The sequence below is a fragment of the Colletotrichum orchidophilum genome (genome assembly GCF_001831195.1).
Source record: "Colletotrichum orchidophilum strain IMI 309357 chromosome Unknown Scaffold_9.1, whole genome shotgun sequence".
NCBI classification, from domain to species: domain Eukaryota; kingdom Fungi; phylum Ascomycota; class Sordariomycetes; order Glomerellales; family Glomerellaceae; genus Colletotrichum; species Colletotrichum orchidophilum.
Genome location: NW_019172965.1, coordinates 36,611 through 56,314, shown reverse-complemented (window position 1 = coordinate 56,314; position 19,704 = coordinate 36,611). Strand labels below are relative to the sequence as shown.

At 52.2% G+C, this 19,704-nt stretch overlaps 6 protein-coding genes across 6 annotated transcripts; 2 read left to right on the top strand and 4 right to left on the bottom strand.

The window, feature by feature from the left end:
- Window positions 1-1,048: 1,048 nt before the first annotated feature.
- CORC01_01654 (cupin domain-containing protein) lies at window positions 1,049-1,590 on the bottom strand (the record flags this gene model as incomplete). The annotated part of the gene is made up of 2 exons (XM_022613308.1): window positions 1,049-1,363; window positions 1,414-1,590. 2 exons carry the CDS (start codon window positions 1,588-1,590, stop codon window positions 1,049-1,051), a joined length of 492 nt encoding a protein of 163 aa, XP_022480034.1.
- A 1,271-nt stretch (window positions 1,591-2,861) lies between these two features.
- CORC01_01653 (glutathione-dependent formaldehyde-activating enzyme) lies at window positions 2,862-3,960 on the top strand (the record flags this gene model as incomplete). The annotated part of the gene is made up of 4 exons (XM_022613307.1): window positions 2,862-3,092; window positions 3,162-3,340; window positions 3,394-3,577; window positions 3,646-3,960. 4 exons carry the CDS (start codon window positions 2,862-2,864, stop codon window positions 3,958-3,960), a joined length of 909 nt encoding a protein of 302 aa, XP_022480033.1.
- Window positions 3,961-4,342: 382 nt separating this feature from the next.
- Window positions 4,343-7,275, bottom strand: CORC01_01652 (oligopeptide transporter; the record flags this gene model as incomplete). Its single annotated transcript, XM_022613306.1, has 7 exons — window positions 4,343-4,441; window positions 4,496-4,532; window positions 4,589-5,595; window positions 5,649-5,764; window positions 5,817-5,938; window positions 5,990-6,435; window positions 6,970-7,275. 7 exons carry the CDS (start codon window positions 7,273-7,275, stop codon window positions 4,343-4,345), a joined length of 2,133 nt encoding a protein of 710 aa, XP_022480032.1.
- A 3,712-nt stretch (window positions 7,276-10,987) lies between these two features.
- CORC01_01651 (uncharacterized protein) lies at window positions 10,988-12,853 on the bottom strand (the record flags this gene model as incomplete). The annotated part of the gene is made up of 1 exon (XM_022613305.1): window positions 10,988-12,853. One exon carries the CDS (start codon window positions 12,851-12,853, stop codon window positions 10,988-10,990), a length of 1,866 nt encoding a protein of 621 aa, XP_022480031.1.
- A 1,025-nt stretch (window positions 12,854-13,878) lies between these two features.
- On the bottom strand, window positions 13,879-15,380 carry CORC01_01650 (uncharacterized protein; the record flags this gene model as incomplete). Its single annotated transcript, XM_022613304.1, has 2 exons — window positions 13,879-14,908; window positions 14,968-15,380. 2 exons carry the CDS (start codon window positions 15,378-15,380, stop codon window positions 13,879-13,881), a joined length of 1,443 nt encoding a protein of 480 aa, XP_022480030.1.
- A 684-nt stretch (window positions 15,381-16,064) lies between these two features.
- CORC01_01649 (glycosyl hydrolase family 76) lies at window positions 16,065-19,297 on the top strand (the record flags this gene model as incomplete). The annotated part of the gene is made up of 4 exons (XM_022613303.1): window positions 16,065-16,101; window positions 17,676-17,744; window positions 17,822-18,556; window positions 18,651-19,297. The coding sequence occupies 4 exons, from the start codon at window positions 16,065-16,067 to the stop codon at window positions 19,295-19,297; spliced, it is 1,488 nt and encodes a 495-aa protein (XP_022480029.1).
- Between the last annotated feature and the right edge of the window lie 407 nt (window positions 19,298-19,704).

The window sequence follows — 19,704 nt, the reverse complement described above, 5'->3', positions numbered from 1 at the left end:
CAGAGTTCGTGATTATAAGAAGACCTTAGTCGCCCCCTACATCTAAGTATTGATCTTTTAGTTTACAAAGTCAGACCCATATTCACTCATAATAGCTCCTCATTTGCGAGGCCGTGAGACGTGTTATCTATGAAGTGTTGCTTATGAGTAGACAGCTTCTGGGTCATGACTGCCCGTCCGTTCATAAACCTTTTGGGCACGGACTTGATCTTTTGATTGTGCAAGGTACTTGCCCCAGTTACGTTTAGTATCTACGATAACTCTTGCTCAAATGACCAATATCTGTCTAAAGATTTTCTGTTCTTTCGTCTTTTGTTCTCGATCAGTTCTGCAGTGGTTGTTCCCATTTCTATTCCGTCGAACGTCCCTGCAGAACCTAATGCAGCCACCAACTACTCAGGTCAGAATCATGCCAGCCGTGGCGGTAGCCCAGGCATATACGAGCCATCTGCGTTGTTTTTTTTCATCTCTACAGATGCGAGATACCCAGAAAGTTTTTTTCATGTTCTTGTATCTCAAATCTTCCAGACTGGCTCTTACGTCGTCTCTTACGCCCTGCTTCAAAACTTGTTACTAAATGACTGATTTCGCTTCAGACTTGAGAAATTGAATTAATGTGTATCAGATACAGCTACGGAGAATTTTACGCGAAGCTTCATCTCAGAAAGGTCGATCTTGGATTCATTGCATGAAGAGCATCAACAACGTCCGCCACCTTGAATTCAAGTGACAATCACATTCCAAAAAGCAATGAAGAAAGGGTTCCTTTCGTGAAGATATCCTAGGCAGCCAATTCACCATCCTAATAGCCAAGCATGCACATGTATACATGCATATAAATAATTATTCATGATCAGACCATCATTCCAAGTCTCATCCTTGAAAGTTGAAGAGGGAGGAGCTAATTGCCGTTTACTTTCCAGAGATGGACAAAAAAGAATTATTCAAGGCAATGTCTGACTTGATCATTTATTTCGACCTACAATTCAAAATCCCCTGATGAATTGATGAGTTTTGAAAACTACAAGCGCTACTTTACGTGCAAAATTTACTCCCCTTTGACCCAACCCTCCTTCTCATTCTGCTCCTTGCTACGTCGGCTCCACTCTGGCGCTACATCGATGCCATCTTCTTCCTCCTTGTCGCCCTGTTCCTTGGTTTTGTGAACCGTCGTTGGCTTGTGCTCAGCTGGCGAGTAAACAGTGTAAAGAATCAACGGTGTCGGTCCTGTATTTAGAAATTGGTGCTTGGTTCCCGCAGGAACAATCACCATGTCACCGGCCTTGACCTCCTGCTCCTTGCCAGCAACCTGCGCAAGACCCTTGCCAGATGTGAAGGTGAGGATTTGGTCGACTGTATGAACCTGGTGCCCATTCAGGATATCGATCCGTCAATCAGGAAGGGATAAAATACCTCTTCGCCAATATCACCACCAACAGGTACAGTCATCAGCACAAGCTGGGAGTACAACCCCGTCCAAAGGACACGGCGAAACTCGCCAGATTCGGACGGCAAGGCCGTGGTCATGTCGGGGAAGTACTGCATCTCCTTTTTGGGAGGATCGCTCGAAGGGGTGGGGAAGGTTGACATCTTAGTGGTTGAAAAAGTGTTCTTCGCTTGGAATAGTCTTGATGGAAGCCGACTTGATAGAATGCTTCGTAGAGGCCTTGCAGCGCAGTATACTCTGGAGGAAAGCATGACTGATATTTGTATCTGCCGGCGAAGGAATGAGTGATTCTTCTTCCAAATGAACACCCTTGGAATTGGTTGAATGCACCGGCCTCTCAGGGAATGACATGATGATATTATGATGTTTCGGGGATTGATACGTCATCGATCAATCAGAACCCGTGGCCACCCAAATCCCGTCAGCCCGCCGCATGGATGAGTAACTCGCAAGGGTGTGTGAGCTGCATGTGTTGGAGCCTTAATCATTCACAAGAATTTGGTGGTACACCTGCAAAGTGTTCATCACAGGCGATCCGGATCATGATGTCTAGGTACAGTACCTCGGCGGCCCCACTTCTCCGGGAAAGCACCGGGAAGCCGGCGATCGCCGGAATTAGCATTTCTCATAAACTGCCGTGACTGCTTCATGCTACAGTCTACATAGCTTGCTTTGATTCATTCATTTCATTGACTGCCATGGTAAGTCCCATGTTCGTCACTGTATCGGTAGATACCGAGGCAGGTATGTCACTTCGATCAAGGCACGGATTCTGTAGCGTTACTGAGGCAGCGTCGCACCATGCTAGTTGGCTATAATCCCCGATTAATTGGTTGCTGGCGGTACATCGGCTACTACCCTTCCCGTCATCATCGAACAGATGCTCATCAATTAGTCCAGTCGGCATTGAAGAAATAAGCCGTAGATATAGCATGTCATGCCCGTTATGTTGTACTTACTTCTACATGTAGTGAGATGGCTGCCGGGAATTCTCTGTGGCTTTGAAGGCCACACCGTAATCTCATGCACCCATATTTACGCCACAGCCGCCGTCCATTTTTCATCCTCCACGAAAAGTCTCAACGGAGATCTGATTCAGCTCGGTGTTTCGATGAATTGTTCTTGCTCCTATGGCGCGCTTTATCTTTATCGCTTTTAAATTCAGAGCGCTTAAGCCGAGCCACACATGTCGTGTGCCCCTTGGTGATGCGTAATCCTGGGCTGCGGAGCAAACGATGAATCGGGCATAGTAATTGTGCCGATAGCCGCAAATGTAAGCAGTAACTTATTGTTGCTGCCTGATCACGCTAATCTTACAATCTTACAATCTCCACGTCTTGTTGATACCTAGTCTCCGCGCACTCGAAATCCGGGCTTTGCTGACTGCGCCGCGCTCAATGACATTCAGAACGACATGGAGACTACGCTGAATGCCTTCCAGGGCAACTGTCACTGTGGTGCGAATCGATACCAGATTCAACTCCCAGAGTGTCCCTCTTTGGTGATTTGTGACTGCTCGCTGTGCACAAAAAAGGGACACGTCTGGATTTACGATGCCGAGGAGAGCTTGAAGATCACAAAGGGGTGCACGGGCGAGACGTTGACATCTTACACCGCGTCAGACACTGAGGCCTTGAGGCATGAGGTACGTCCGTGTCGCCTAAATCCGCATTCTCTGAGTCTTTGGAGGGACTAGCTGATCTGTTATCACCAGTTCTGCAATGTCTGCGGCACCTCTCTCTTCGGGACACATACCTCTGGCGTTCAAGCCGGAAAGAAAGGCATAAACTTTCGAGTGATTGTCTCTGCTTTTCAAGATGTATTCATCAAGGGAAGGAGTGTCGTGACCATCGGCCCTTCAGCTACATACTTACCTTATTCAGGCTCTTTGAGGTGCGTGTCGCCAATCTAGAAATCGTGATGGACTAAGCTCAGAGCCGCAATAGTTTCGTTGAAAAAGCATCTTCATCTCCGCCGGTTGAATTCCGCGGCACGCCGCCCGATGCACCTGGGGACGACCTCACGCTGTATACTGGAGGCTGCGATTGCGGTGCCGTTCAAATTGCGCTCAAGACCAAATCTCTTTCTGAAGTCCAGATCAAAGAGGATAATTGCAGCATATGCGTTCGCGTACGTCTGCCATCCGTTTGCCTCGTCGAGTGTTGCACGAAAAGGGACTAACTTTGAACGGGAAATAGAACGGCTTCATTGGAGTGTATCCTCACCAGTCTCATGTGAGTATTGTCGGCAAAGACCAGACGCAAGACTATCAGTTCGGCCGCAAATTCAACGGGTCACCCTTTTGTCGCACCTGTGGCGTACACTGTTTTGGCAACCTGTATGGGCCGCCAAAAGAGATCATAGCTAGACTCCCAGAGGCAAAGCAGGAGTTTGTGCGAAAGCAACTCGAGGTTCAGCCGCTGAACGTCCGTGTTCTTGAAGGTTTCGAGTGGGGTACTGTCGATATTGAATGGAGCAACGACGGAACGGAGGGCTATAGTGTGTCCGATTGAGGAGGTCACTCTTTTCTTGCGCTTGCGTCACCATGTGCCGTTCTTATTTTATGACGACCTCTCCGAATCATTTCATCCTTCTATTAATTTATTGAAACTCATGTCTAATATCTTCCATAACATTCGGGGTTGCAGCTGCCAGCTCTAGGTGATGAACATGAAGATCTGGCTAAAGACTCGGCCCGCATCTGACAGGGCAGGTCGTTCGGTGTGCACCGATGACGAGCACCGGACGACAGTCCAAGCTTTTTAGGAATAATGGGGCGCCGGGGTTCGTGCCGCCTGCATCGTCCTGCTAGCGGTTCGGGCCACACTGCCGGACTTCATGTCTTTGTCACCCTTCTGACAAGGACTGCATGTGCTTCCCACAAGTTCCACCACTTTAGCAGGCATTGTCAGGGCAAGCCAAACCTCCGGTTCCATATCTGTCGCTGGAAACATTGCCCAGTTGGAGAGCAGCGCCAATAACGCCTCCCATGCCCTACAATACTTGTTAGTAAATCATTTTTGGCTTCATAGGGGGGGAAAGACGTACTTCGCCCGCGATACACCCACTGGCCACCGCAAAACATCTATCAGCGACGTTAGTTATGGCTCTAATAAACTAGATTTCATGGTCAGCACTTACATGAGCTCAAAGGAAGCTGGCTTCCAGCGACGCCAAACAAAGGCGATGATGGCACCGAGGAACGCGGCGTTGACGAAGACGGGACCGGGAATGACAAAAGACAGAGCGATGGCACCCCAGTTAGGAAGCCATTCCTGGTACTTTTCGCGGGGTCCAACCAGGTAGTAGTGGCGGAAGATAACCTGAAGAATGGAAAAGATGCCGAGGACAATAGCGAAGATGCCGGAAGACCGAGGGATCGGGACGTTGGGGCTGGTTACAACCTCGGCCACCGCAGCCCAGGCACTGACGGAAGGAACTAGGAACGGGCAGTGCTCGAGCTCTGCGTCCGTGATGCAGGGATATGCGGTGGTGAACAGCACGAATAGGCCGGGCGCAAGCCAAACCGAGACGAAGGTGCCGATAGCTTGGGCGATGAACTGCTTGTTAGGAGGGGTGCCAAGCAAAAACCCAGTACGGAAATCGGACGTCAGAGCCGTGGCAACGTCAGCAGCACCAGCGGCCAGGCCGGCGGAGATGAGGTTGATACGTTGAGCGTGCTGAACGGTATATCCTGCGCCAGTGGTAGTACCACCAATGACCAACTGAGCTGCCTTGGCGGCGGCAGTCAGGGGTGTCTGATCCGTGACGCCACCGATCTGGATGGCAAGGAAAGAGAAGAGAAAGGCGAGGATCAGGGCGAGGATAGTGACGCCGACGTTGACCTGCCACTGCAGGCCCATGACGATGCAGGCCAAGATGATGGACGCGAAGAGACCGAGGACCCAGATCCAAGTCTTTACCTGTTGTTCGGGTGTCGCTGGGTCTTCGACGTAATCCGCGTCGCGCTTTTCTTCTCTCTCGGCGTACTTTGCGAAGAATCCGATGCGCTTGCCCTTCTTCATCGCGGTCTCGTGAATGGAGAGGCAGATGGATTTCCAACCGGCGGCAAAGCCAATGTAGATGATCTTCCAGTGGACAAGGAGCTCACCCATGGAGGAGCAGACCATTACCATGACACCGGGCCACTGCGTATTGTCAGATTAGAATACATTTTGTATTCAGCATAGTCTACACTTACAAGCAGCCAGTATCGGGGGGATGGCGGACCTTGACCGACATTCTTCAGGGAGGTAAAGGAGTAAAGGCCCGACCAATTGGGGTCCTCGGAGGCCTGAACACCGATGCATTCGCCATCTGCCCATGAGTGTCAGCGCTTAGGAAAGGTAGTGGCGGTTGTTGACCTTACAGTGAACCAAGGTAGGGCCAATGACGCCCCATGCGAGGACCGATCCTGCCATCATTGAGCAGGCAGAGTTCATGCCAATGAGCATGCCGGAGCCGATGAAGGCGGTCGTCCACTCGAAGTACCTGAGCTCCGTGGTCAGCTAAGCCTCATAAACGGACTTGAGTCTCGCTCACCATCCCCACGACTCAATATTCATCGCCGACGAGGTATAGCCTGACCAAATGTGAATCCATGACATAATGTGCCAGTCGTAGAGGATTCCAATGGCGTAGTACGAGGCTACGCGGTGGACGATGCAGGCGCCGAAGGCGATGCCGAGAGCCTTGAGCTTGCTGACAGCCTCGCGGGCGCCGGCTACGCCAGAGTGCATGGACCTAATAGTCAGGGCAGTTGCGGTCGAGGTCGGGAAGATAAGTTTAAGCTCGCGGGCGGTGCGGATGATGAAGAATTTGCGCAGGGGAGTGACGAAGAAGAGGCCAAAGAATGAACAGCAAATGGTGAGCGTGAAGATCTTGCCAATGTCGCCGGACGGCGTGCTGTCCATGACTCCGAGTCTGTACATGGCTGGAATACCAGCTACGAAAATACCGGCGATACCTCCAGCACCGGTGGCAGCAGCCTGGTGATGTTAGTCATTTCTGTGCATGGTGGTTGCCGGGCCGAGCGGCCGTTCGCCGAGGTCAAAGTGGGGCCATTGGACCGGGTGGGTCGCCTCCCGGATCGCCGAAACCCGCCTCCGGGATAGCGAACTTCATCCCCGGGGTATAGTAGGGAACTTGCGGCGAGGAATCTGATGAATGCAGGGTCCACTTACTTGAACAATAGAGTTTTCTTGAGGTCCAAACGGTCCGCCGAGAATAGGAATGTTCGTTTGCGAGAGCAACTTCAAAATTCCGTACCCAAAAATGGCTATATCATCATCAACTTCAAGATTTCCACGTCAACAAAGAATCTGATTGAAAACTTACCACCAAATAAAGATGCGATAAAAGTGAAGCCATGCACGGAATGTGAGCTTTTAATGGATATCAAGCGTTCCAAGGAATTCTTACTGTTTTCTGGAGCGTTTGGTGTTAGAATCATGCAATTTGGTCGAGAATTCGTCGAGATAAGAAGATGTGGGTATCTTTCCCGACATTAGGAAGGCGCTTACCAAGCCAAGATACAAGTTGGACGCGTTGACCAAAGAACCCAGGATACATCCAATGACAACAGCCCTCACAGTCAAGATGTTTTCCTCATGCGGGATGCTTGGGTCCATCACGAGCGGGCGGTATAGATCCTCCTCTTTGTGCTCCTCGGTCTCGGGGACCTTGGTATCGACGACGGGCTCCGTCCATTCGCCGCCGATTGCGCCTTTCTCGTCGGGGTGGACGGTGACGCTGCCGGTGTAAGACGGGCGCGGCTCGGCGGTGTCGACGCGGGCCACGGGGGCCGGGGCCACTTTTTCGTCGGTCATGGCGGTGTTATCGGATTCTCTTTCCTCGGATGGGCAAGATGTTGCAAAGACTACGCGGGCTGGAGGGGAGAAAGGCGGGAACGAGCTGAGGGGGGTTGGAAGTCCTATTTGTCTACAAACATGCCCAGAGGTCGCATTCGTCCTGTCCGTCTGACTACCCCCCCTGTAGCGATATGGGAAACCTCGTCCACTGGTTGGAGAGAGGTTCTCGCGACTGGACTCTAGCCAAGTACCAGAGGACTTTTGGCCTGGCGGAGCGATATGCGGGCCCCCGCTGAACAAACGTACCGCTTGCTTATCCGGCCTGCTCCTGCACAATATACTCGCAGGGGTGGCCTGGCAGTCTCGTCCGGGGATGCTTCTTGTGGTAGAAGCTCGTGCCACTGCAGTTACAGTCGATCTCGGGACACAAGTCGCCTCCGGGCTCATTTTGCCCGGATGGGACTTTTGATGTAAGCCGCAACTGTCCATCGATGCTGGAATAGGAAGGTCCTTCACACGAACATGCCAAATTCTAAGCAACCCATCAGCGATCCCGAAAGGAACCTGTTCGCTGGCGAGGACTGCGGCCATTGGCTGCTCAATTTATCGACTTTCTAGTGGCGTTCTAGAATGAATGCCACCGCATTGTGGTCAATCTCACTGGCAAGACGAGGACGTTGATCGCCAGGCTGGAGATAGATCAGCTCCCTCAAGCCAGAAGTTACCGTGAGATCAGAATGAATGCGAAAGTGTGACTGGCGGTCGACGCCACGAACGGCGACTAAGAGCAGATCATCAAAAGTACTTTTAACCTTGATTGGAGGCTTCCTCGTACTTGAGCTCCAAGCGGGCTAATTACATTCCGCCTCCAACGATTTCTTACCTTTACGAATCTCTAAGGAATATCTTATCGCCTCGCCCTCAAACATGTGTCAAGTCTCCGTCCGATTGAGACAGCCTCGGGTCGGATAGACGAGAAGTTCTGCCTGGTTGAGACACAGCGGCCTGGGCTACAGTTACGGTGCCATGTCCGTGGTCTTGGCGACATGAAGCCTCCTGCAGGTAGTGAAAGTCCTACCAGAAAGTCTGACTGATCGTTGATGGTCCTGGTTGTCGTCCCATTCGTCGAAGGAGACGAGACACGCTACAAAAGGTCCTCCCCGATATTGGACCGCAGGGGTCCCGATTGGCAGATTCCTTAATGGGGCCCTAAGCGGGATGTGTGCCAGTGGACTGGAGTAACCGTAATGCGGATGCTTTGCCTTAGCCCTATTCAAATTCAACCTCGCCTACCCTCAACATGTGGTGTACGACCACAACTCTAAAATAACCGCGGAAAGCCGCATGAGGCCGTTCAAGTAGTCTACAATCTCTTTGAGAAACTACCTAGAGTCTAGAGAGCGTGGCAGCCGGGGGTGGTGAATCAAGTCGCAACCGACAGCGACTAGACCGCATGACAACACGTTTCCGTGCCAAGTCAAATAGTCAGAGCATGGAGCTACTCCCCGCAAATGCTCTCCACAGGGGTCTGCCGCCTCCCGACTTAGCATCCCCGGGGCCACTCTACCGCAGGACTGGGCTTAACCACCGCTGGGGAATCAAGCGTTTTGGGAACCCATGCCGCTTTCCATCGATTAACTACTATGACACTGCGGAGCCGCCAAGACCGCAATCGATGAATTGATAACGAAAAATCTTCACTTGATCATTGTCGAGCGAATAGATCGTCCCAGGACGGTCTTTAATCTGATGCCAAGATGGCTTCCATGGCATCCGCGTCGATTCCGTCAGTCATCTGTACCACAAATATCAGCTTGCCATTAGAAGGGTTCAAGATAAGCCTTGCGAAAAACAGGTGGCTTACCGCCCTCGACCGTTTTTCGAGGGCAATATCGTTCCAGTCCGCTATCACCCCGCCAAGCCAAGTAAATCTCTGGCACATGTATCCGTATCTATTTGGATTGAGTCATCAAGTCTAAGCAAAGGGAGTGGTAAGTGACAAACATTTCGCCGCTAATACATCCTAGGTAGCTTATTACATGATAAATATTCTTAGAGGAAGTGAGAATGGTTATAACAAACTCCCAGTATATTGCATAAAGACAATACTAGGAGAATCCAGCCAGTGCAACAGTGAAAGTGGATATAGTGATAAAAAGTTGATGGGATGAATTGAGCGGCAGGTTATCTGTCACCCACTTGAATGGGTAAGGACCGGTCACAAATGCTTTTAGCCTTTGCCTACGTATTGGGAGGTCCTTTACTGTCCAGCAACCGCCCACGTAGGTGCCACTCCTGTGCCTTTTCCTTCGTTCAATGTGTCAATGTGCCATGCAGGTGCGGTGAGGGTGTGAACGCCAAGAAGCTAATCTGGCCCTGGCGTACAAACAACGGTAGGATTCCGCCGCCGCTGGCCATCCAAACCCAGAACCCAGCGTCCCCAGGTCTGGGGCGCTCTCATGCGGTCCGCTACGCTCTGCTGCCGGTACAGTGTAGCCCTGGAGCCGGCAGGTCGATGTCTGCCGCACCAAGGCGACGGCCAAGCCACCGCAGCGACTTTGCCAATGCTTCCAAGCCGGGCTCCAAAAGCTTTGGCATGGTTTTTGCAAAGCTTGAATCTCCACCCAAACCAAGATCACTAGTGTTTGACAGGTCAAGGAGGATATGGCCGTGGTGTGAAGGACTTCTGTTTCCAGTCCAACACCAAACAAGAAGCTGCAGAGAGCAGCCAAGATGATATTTCACGCCATTTACACACGAGAATGACATTCTGACTTGACAGCTCGCCGAACCCTTTTCAAGCCTAGTGTATTCCAACGCTCACCTCAGGTTTAGGTAGTGGTCTCGTTCCACAACTCTAACGGCGCCCAAAGAAGCGCGATTGGAGCCGACGGGTCGAATTCCGCGCGTTGCCTCCCATATCAAACCCTTCCTTGCGGCGTCCGACTTGCCAAGACCGCAGACCACCGCTGGTACTGTCGTATCTTGAGTTCTGACACCCGCTAGACCAGCATGGCCAGCCAGATATCGCCCACATCCAGCCCCCGGACATTAATTCCCAAAAGGGCTTCGCGCCACTCTTTTCAACAGCCAACTCGTGGCCTCCGCAACCCCCCTGGTCCACCCCGCCACCAATCCACGCACCCGCGCCCTCGAACGCGCCTGGAACCTTTGAAGTCGGCCAAGGAATTTTTGCAGAGTGCCAAGAGTGTAAGAGGACGCACAGGCGCCCGACCCGACCTGTTTGGGCGAGCTCTTCGGTCCTACTCTTCAGATCTCGGTAATCATTAACCCTTTCTAAGGATCTATGACTCCCTCGCTTGTGACTCGTCGTCGAGAGCCTTATGCCAGGTGCCACATGTGGACCTTTGGCCTGGATTTCAGGCCAATTGAGTCATAACTGCAAGCAAGCCCGTAAGCAGTTTATCAGAATTCCACTTGACCAGTCGCCGCGCGATAGGATAACGGGATCTATGGCTTCCTGTTTGTCCCTTTCGCCTCCATGGGAAGACCTTTGCCACACTGTTCCCATGCTCAGTTCGGCGAGATCTCCCACCAGTGCTGGAACAGGGTCCATGGCTTCTGCACCCAGCTCAGCATAGAGATGAGAGACATAACGCTATTATTATCACGTTGTCTACCTACTGACTTGGCTCAAAAAAATTCACAACCCAACTGCTATCAGTGAAGGCAAACTTCGTCGCACCAGGCTGACCATTGATTTGACCAGTCATACAACTTGAACATCCTCGACGGCTTCGCTCGAGGCCGACCAGCTCCCATCCATCACCCCATGAACATAGGCGTCCCCAACCAGCAAGAAAGTCTTGCCATCCTCCTTCGGTCTCATGACATATGGAACCTTCCCACCAGCCAGGACCCAAACTTGGTCACCTACGCGAGACGAAAGTTTTCCCAACCCAACATACCCTTCATCAGTGATGAACAGTCGTCTGTTCATGATGATGGGTGCCATCAGCGTATAGTAAGCCCTGCCAAGCGGCCCTTGAAACCGCAAAAGGTTTCCCCCTTGCTGCTGGCTCATCATGTAGTGGGCCATTCGATGGATCTCATCCAGGGACGGGATGAGATCGCCATGGGCCTTTTGGTACTCGGAGGAAAGAATGACGCCAAACTCGCGGCTCTCGTGTGGCTCCAAGCCGTGCCTAGAGCCATTGAGTCGTATAGTCAAGTCCACTGTGAGCCACTGCTTGAAGCCTTGCCCGTGCCGCGGATGCGCTCCTGCTTCCGCGGCCGCCCCAGCGGCCGGCCCGGGTGTATCGCCCAAGTCGTATATCAAAGTCCGCCACAGAGCTTCGGCGGCACTCTCAGTACCTGCCGGATATCTGTCTGGGAGATGGGGGATGCAGAGAGCGACTTGCAGCGCAATATGGCGAAACTTACCATCATTAGGCGGGATGAATGCGATTTTCCCAACTCTCTTTCCTCTAAATGTGATGCAATCACCCTTGTAACGTGGTAGGGGCTCCGTAGGAATACCGCCAGACGCTCTAAACTTTGCCACAGATGAGAGCAAGTGTCCCTGGTCTCCTTTGATCGAAAAGTCAGGTGCCCAGGAGGGCAATCCAGCTGTCTTGGTAAATGTTCCATCTTCGACGAGAGAGAGCAGGCTCATGCCACCGCTGTTGCATAGCAGGAACTGGGCGACGTCTACAAAGACCTCGGCGGCGGACCGTGAAAAGTCAACCTCAGGAAACCCGCTGACTTCGGGTGGACAGACCATCTTCGCCATGCCAAATGTCGAGTAGACCCTGTCCACGGTCACCGTGCAGTCCTTTGACCTGGCAATGAAGAGTAGTATCGACCATGTCTGAGCCCACTGTTCCCTGCTTTCATCCCGGAGACAGTTCGAAAACATGCTGCGAAGGGGGAATAACTCGGTCCAGCCTCGGATCAGACGGACGCCTCTCATTTCCGGAGGAAGCTTCTCGTTGTTCATTGTGAGCTCTGATAGACGGTTGCTCCAGGCCTGCACGATGTTTCGGAGATCCCACGTGTCAGCCCATTTCAGCACGTTGAAGTCTTGGCCAACCACAAAGACGGGATTGCGGGCGACAACGGCCTCTTGCAAGGTCCATGCCCTGAGAAACCAAGATCTCGTGGCGAAGAACATGAGATACGTGACCCAATGATCCGCCAGTGAGGCATTCTCCAGCCTGAGGCCAAGCTCTTGCAGCAGTCGTCCGTCACCTGGGCCGTACGACCCAAGCCATTCAAAGAAGGCCGGGTACGACGCGAACTGCCTCTGGCGCTCTTTGATCGCTGGCAGCAGCTGGTTATATATCCAGAACAGACCTTCAAGGTCGCGGTCATGCTTTCCGAGCCAGATATAAACCGCCAAAGACCGCGCATAGATCTCGCCCATGAGCGGGATCTGGACGGCCTTCTCTTGAGGGTTCGTCTGATCTATACAGATGGCATCGATCCAGAAGGGGGGGACTTGTTCGTCGCATCGTTCAGAGCGTCGCACCAGGCTTAGCAGAAAGTCGGATAGGTTCTCGGTCAACTCGTATTCACTGAGGTGCGATCGCTCGACCCAGCTACAGTCACCAAGGGCATTGTCGTCGCTGATCATACGATGATACTCCCCGGGTTCTACCAATACGAGCTTTGCTTTGGCGACCGCATGCTCGGGCGTAGCGCTGTATGGTCCCCATTGCTCCGTCGATGAAACCGGATGGCCCCAAGTGTACGATAAGGCGGCATACTTTTTGGATGTCGTTCCAAAGTCGTCGAGTGTTACTTGATGCAGTGTAGCAAAGAGCTCAAGACTCTCTTCACTGAATCCAAAAATCTCGACCACTCTGATTGAGCGTTTCGTTGTCAACGGTTCGTAGGTGAGCGGCTTCAGGTTCGTCAAGCGGCGGGCTGATCTTGGGGGTGAGTGTGACCGATGCCGCCCACGGGACCCAACCGTGACAGTGGAAGATGGTTTCCGTGGCCCAAAGTACCGTCGATCCATTCTCTGATGTACCGTTGAGCGGTTTTGCTATGATCTCAGGTCCGATGGTTGGGTTGAGCCCATGGCGGATTGACAGACGAATAGAACTGGCACCAGGCTCCGGATGTCGGCAGCGTTCATCCGGCTGGAGAACTGTTGGCCATTGGTCGAGCTGACGATGACATGGCCCCAGTACAGGCCCATATAGCTTGATAGCTTCTCGCAGTAAAGTAAGTTACATGCCTCTTTTTCTGCTGACATTCCCGCAGGTGGTGCGTATAGATTTCGCTGAATTCAATCCAACGTGCTGATCAGGTAATATACTAGAAATCTGTCTGAACTTCAGTCCTGTGCCGTCAATACTGGTGCCAAGGGCAAGTTCCCAGCTAGAGCTTTTGACCTTTATCTCCGGGCCCTCTATGCTTTTACCAGCGGAAAATATATCTACGCGAATCCGTATCTGGCGAATGATGTTCACCTCGTTCAAGCACAACGATTTGATCTCGCAGTTGCTTCATCATTAGGAAAATCACTCCAGGCCTTCCTACTGGAACCGAGCGCAAATGTGAAATAATCGTTCAAACTCGTTCCTAAAAACTGGCCGGTGTCATTTTTTCTCTCTATCGCTGGGTCGCTTATTCTTGGTTACGATATCAAAGTTACGCAACTTGCCTTCGTCTTCCCCTCTCCCTCCCAAAGATCTTGGGCCCCGATAGACTAAGCTGTTCCAAAGTGCCTGTCAAAGTATCTGCTGAGCCCAACGTCGTAGTCGACTCATCGGATCCGCGGGACGAAAATGACCCTTCCCTACCAGGCCGTCTCCTGTGGTGCGCAGGATGGCCGCACCTGCGCCGACTTCTCAGCTTGTCGGGCTTCTCGGACGATTGGGATGCACTATCCGCAATGGATTCATCGAAGCTGACACTTCGGCTGAGTGTTTCGGTGCCTGCATTCGATGAAAAATCGGGCTCTGGACCTGCCACAGGATCGGGTTTCCCGTGTCTCCTTCTCCTGTGGAACTTCTCTGCCGCCGCTTCTGCTGCCGCAAGGTGTCTTGGTGAATGCCGGTCTAGTTTCATTCGGGAAAAAGACCTCTTTGTCTTTGAATCGTCATGTGCATCGGCCAGTTCAGCGACCGCCCCGTCCTTTGGACCACCGCCTCCAAGCTGTTCAACTTGCGCCGCGGCCTGGTTCTGGCCTACATCCTTGGGCGGCGTTGAAGGTGGGATCTCAAACTCAATGCCTTCCAGCTCTGGGCGCAACGTGGTCGCCCGGCTCAAGGGTGACCGAGAACTCAAGTTCTCGGATGAGAAGTTGATGAGATCCTCTCCTTCTCCCGCGTCCTCCATGACTGGTTCGAGTTCAAGTGTCCCAAGTGGTAACTTGTCCGCGCTTGGCTCCGTTGAAGAATTGTTTCGCGTGCCGACAGAGGCGTATCGTTGTAGTGCCCGTCGGTATGTCTTAGTGTTGATCAAGTCGTAGTCAAAGTCAAACTCTGTGGTGCTGACGACAGAGTCCCTGTTCCTCGGAATGCCGACCACACTGCCTTCATCCAGGGAGTTGGGGCTCGCAGGACGGAAGTTGGGGACTTCTGGATAGTAAGCAGCCGGTTCTCGAACGTCTTGTTTGGCCGCATTCAAGGTTGATTGGTTTTGTATCAACAAGGTCTTGATGTCTTGCGTAGAACGTCTGCGCGTAAAGTTAGAAGGCATTGAATCTTTGATCTGCCGTGCCGCCCCAGGACTCACAGATTCAACGTCTGCGTCAAGAGCGTCAAGGTGGCCTTTTTGCGGTCTAGTCGACCCAGCAGTCGAGTCATTTCTCCATCCTTCCACAAGACTTTGATCTTGGTCTTCCAATCACTGCGGAGAAACAAATCCTCGTACTCCTTGCTAATGGACAAAAGAGTCGCATGGCATCCGTTGACGGCCACAGTAAAGACATCTTCCAGCCCCAGACGGTCAATTGCTTCAGGGTCCTGGACCACGACGCTCTCGACCTGTCTGAGCGCTATCTGCACCGCATGTACCTCCTCAGCAATGTCGGCGACGTTCTGTGGTGCATCATCGTAGACGTCGATAGCCTCCTTGACTTTCCAAGATACTTTCAAGACGGCGCCTGCCAGAGAAGCCGCAGCAGTGACGATGGTAATAGGATCCATGGTTGTGAGTGAAAGAATGAGGACCCTTCATTACGGCTGATATACAAAGATCAGGATACGGCGTCGGTTTTGTTCTCATCCATTGTCTAAACTTTGTTTCAACGAGCCGTGCATGTTAAAATGGGGGCGCATTTTTGAAACGCGAAGTGGGAAAGCCGAGGTTGTTGAACACAGGCTTTATCGCACATGCATCACGCTGTGCCTGGCCGCAGCTTAAATGTATACCTTGATCCCAGAAATAGATTTGATCTAGCACCAGATGATGAACCCTGACTGCAGTTCTATCTTGTATTAGTTGAGCGTCTGGAGCAGCTGGTCCCTGGATGACTGCAGGACTGGAAGAGAGCTTGTTCCTGGATACCGGCGTGGCGACAGCCAAAGAGAAATACATCTTACGTTGAGGATTCAATCGTAGTCAATCTGCATAGCATATTCCAAAGACCAGTGTCGAATTGCTGCTGTTTAAACCAAAGGTCGAACTTGAAATTTTCATTGTTTTTCCCCAAACAGAGGAAACATGAAACTTTTGCACACGTACTTTAAAGCGCCAATTGATCGCTTACAGCCCAGATATGTTCAAGTGATTGGAGTGTTACAGATATTCTGTCAGTGAAACGGAGTTTCGAAGGAAGAGGGAGCTACAAGCAAATCACATTATGTTTGAATATTCTTCGCCAAGCCAAGATGGCATTTTGCACCAAGGACGGATCTACCGTGACGTGTACGTTTTGTCGCTGTTGTCAATCACCCAGAAGATGGATAAAACGCGGCGGTGTTGCTGTCCTTCATTGCGAGTAACGCGCTGAGATGAGTGCCGAGACCTTCATTCTTCGTGTGATGAGATGGTGCCCCGAGGAACAAACGCTACTGCTTCGTGATGTCTCTCCGCACCGTCAAAGATTCAGTGAATCCCAGCAGCCTCCGTTTGAGCAAGGGGGAATTCATCGCGCTAAACCAAATCGAGGTTTCGGGACAGGAAACTCAACTCGGTGTACGGAACCGAGCTGGCCAACCCATGATCCCCGCCGATGTATCCATAGACCCGAGAAAGAGGATGAGCGGTTGCCCCCAGTGGCCCCAGAACCCTATAACATCTTTCGACACTGTGGCTGGCATAGTTAATGTTGACCTCATTTGATACCCCCGCTCAGCTCTCCAGGCAGACCGAAACAAGGTGCCGGCGAGCTTCTGAGGCAAGGCGGAAAGGAGCAGGGTGTCAATGTTGCTGGGCTGGCGGAGCTTCCAACAGACCCCAAGAACCCAGTGCCCCTGGCCCAAGAGTCCAACGGGTGATCTCACAGGTTCGCGGATCAATCCCAGGCTCGCCAGAGGCCAAAAGATGTTTTGCCCAGGCCGCCCAATTCTCCCCCTGGGCGCATTCCTGTCGATTGCTCTCGTATTTGTCTTGGCGACGCACAATCCTTCCAGCGAAAGGACGAATTGAGATTGGATGGCAGGCCCTTGCACCGCCCCTATGCCCAGGCGAGCTGTGCCTCTTGGTAAATTCGTAGCCTCTTGGTATCGTTCTCCTGTCCTTTACACCGCGTCATTATCCTTCTTGGATGCATACCTCTCTAGCCTGGGTCCGGTTTCTCATCGTGCTTTCTTGACAATGAAGTCGAGCTGTCTCCTGTTCTCCTGTCAGCCCCATGTCGTCAAGTTGGTTCACCACATGAATCAGCGGGAATCCTAAAAGTAGTCCACATCTGCGCCAAGATGCCCAAAGGAGGGACTAAAGTAGCATGAATGCCGCCGCCATGCTCTTCCCCAGATGTTTTCCTAGCATAATTTGCCCTTGCTGGTTTCCGCATCTTGCGTTCGTTTCTCAGAGCGTCTCCCTAGATAATTCCAACTTTGCCGATCTCTTTCTTGTTGGTTTTTGAGGTTATTCTTGAACACATGCAGCAGTCAACTGCACCTCGACCCCAAACCCTGCCAAGTCGAAGAATCCTTACCTCCAACCCCCGAAATAGGCGGTGAAATACCAGCTGGCCCCCGTTGAACGAATCCTTTTTACAGGCGCAGCTTTTTGTCCTCCAACTGTGGTTTACGGTATAAGATCCCCCGCTTGCGCATCCGTTCGAATCAGCAACCCGATTACCGGTCCGAAACACACCAAGGTCCATTCCTCATTATCTCCAGCATCACCTGTGCAACCGGGCTCTCGCCATGAACCATTGATCGTGCCTATATCGATCAATTTATCGCTCGTTTTCTTTGCCTATGATTACAACCTAAACATCGGCTCGCACTTACTGGTTCGCTCACTCAAAATGCTGTCGTTTTTTGTTCCAGGCGTTGTGCCCGTGGCCTTGCTGGCCTTGTCTGGGGCTGCGGATGCGGCGTATTCTATCGACACAAGAGGTATGACAACAATCAAAAGCCATCACATCTACCACGTGTGTCAACGCCAGAGAGTCTAACCAAACCCCATCATACAGATGATATCATCACGACAGCCAGCACACTCGCATACGATCTAATGAAATTTTATGAAGGAAATAAGACGGGGCAAATCCCCGGTATCTTACCAGGACCGCCGGATTCCGGCGTCGGCTATTACTACTGGTGGCAGGGCGGCGCCATGATGGGAACATATGTCGACTACTGGTATTACACTGGCGACGAAAGTTACAACCACGTCGTCACCGAAGGGATGCTCCACCAAGTTGGCGAAGATCGCGATTACATGCCACGAAACCACACAGCTTCACTCGGCAACGACGATCAGGGATTCTGGGGCATGACGGCGATGCTCGCAGCTGAGAATAAGTTTCCCGATCCCCCAGAGGACAAACCACAGTGGCTTGCGCTCGCACAAGCCGTATGGACGACCCAGGCAGACCCGGAAAGACACGATGAGACGTGCGGCGGCGGCATGCGGTGGCAAGTTCCCCGGACCAACGTGGGATACGACTACAAAAACACCATTTCGAACGGGTGCTTTTTCAACATTGGTGCTCGACTGGCCCGCTACACCGGTAACGATACGTATGCTCGCTACGCCGAGGAGACATGGAACTGGCTTTGGGCGGTGAACTACATTGATCACGAGAACTGGCGAGTCTACGACGGTGGACATGTTCCGGAGAACTGCACAAACATCTTCAAGGCCACTTTTTCGTACAACATTGGCGTTTTAATGCAAGGCTGTGCCTTCATGGCGAATCATGCAAGTCCTTCTCCCCCGAATTCCATCACGGTCCCATCCTCTTCCAACCGCTGACCCTGCGCAGACGGGAGAATAAAAATGGTTCGACCGAACCCAAGCCCTCGCGAACCGCGCCCTCGAAGACTTCTTCGCCGACGGCGCCGCCTACGAAATCCCCTGCGAATTCGAAACAGGCCGCTGCTCGCAGGATATGCTGAGCTTCAAGGGCTACCTCCACCGCTGGATGACCGTCGTGACGCAGCTCGTGCCCTCGACCCGCGACCTCATCCTGCCGGTCCTGCGCAACTCGTCCCTGTCGGCCATCAAGCAGTGCACGGGCGGCGCCTCGGGTCGCGTGTGCGGATTCTACTGGACGAGGGGCGAATTCATCGATCCGGCCGTCGACAAGACGAGCGGCGCCGGCGAGGCGATGAACGTGCTGGCCGCGGTGCAGAGCCTGCTGGAGGTCGACCCGCCTGCTACGAACATCACCGGCGGCACGTCAAGGGGCGATCCCAATGCTGGCATGAACTCGAATCCGTTCAAGGAGTTTGAGCCCCTTACTACCGGCGACCGTGCGGGTGCCGGGATCTTGACGTTTGTGGTTCTCTCAAGCGCCATTGGTATCTGGGTGTGGATGTCGCTTGGGTACCAGGAATGGACAGAAGGGGAGAAGGGTAAAGAGAAAGATCGCCCGATGGGCGCAAAGGTTGATAATTCGCTGGACAGTATAGCGCTAGCGAAAGTGTCTAACCAGCAAGGCTAGGACCGGTTTCAAAGCGTAATGGTATTGAAGTGCTGGGTAGACTCATAACTCAAGTCTATCGACTATGAAGCTCATATCAAGATAACATTGAAAAGGAGCATGTGGGTGGCGTTAATTGCGAATTCAACAGAAGCGGCACATCAGAAGACTCTCTCACTACATCTATACTTTATGCAACCTGAAGGCTGAACGGTCAAAAGTCGTCCTGACTTCTCTTAGTTGATGATGTCGGGTTCACAGACGCAATGTTGCCCTGCCGCGTGCATCTTTCAGCAGACGGCCGACAACTCATGGCTGTCCAACAACAGTTCCTGGACATTGGAGTTTAATTCAGCGCAGTCTAGGCTTATCTGGCGAAGTTTTGATTGATCAATAATAGTGAAATTGGACTTTCATGTTACATTTTT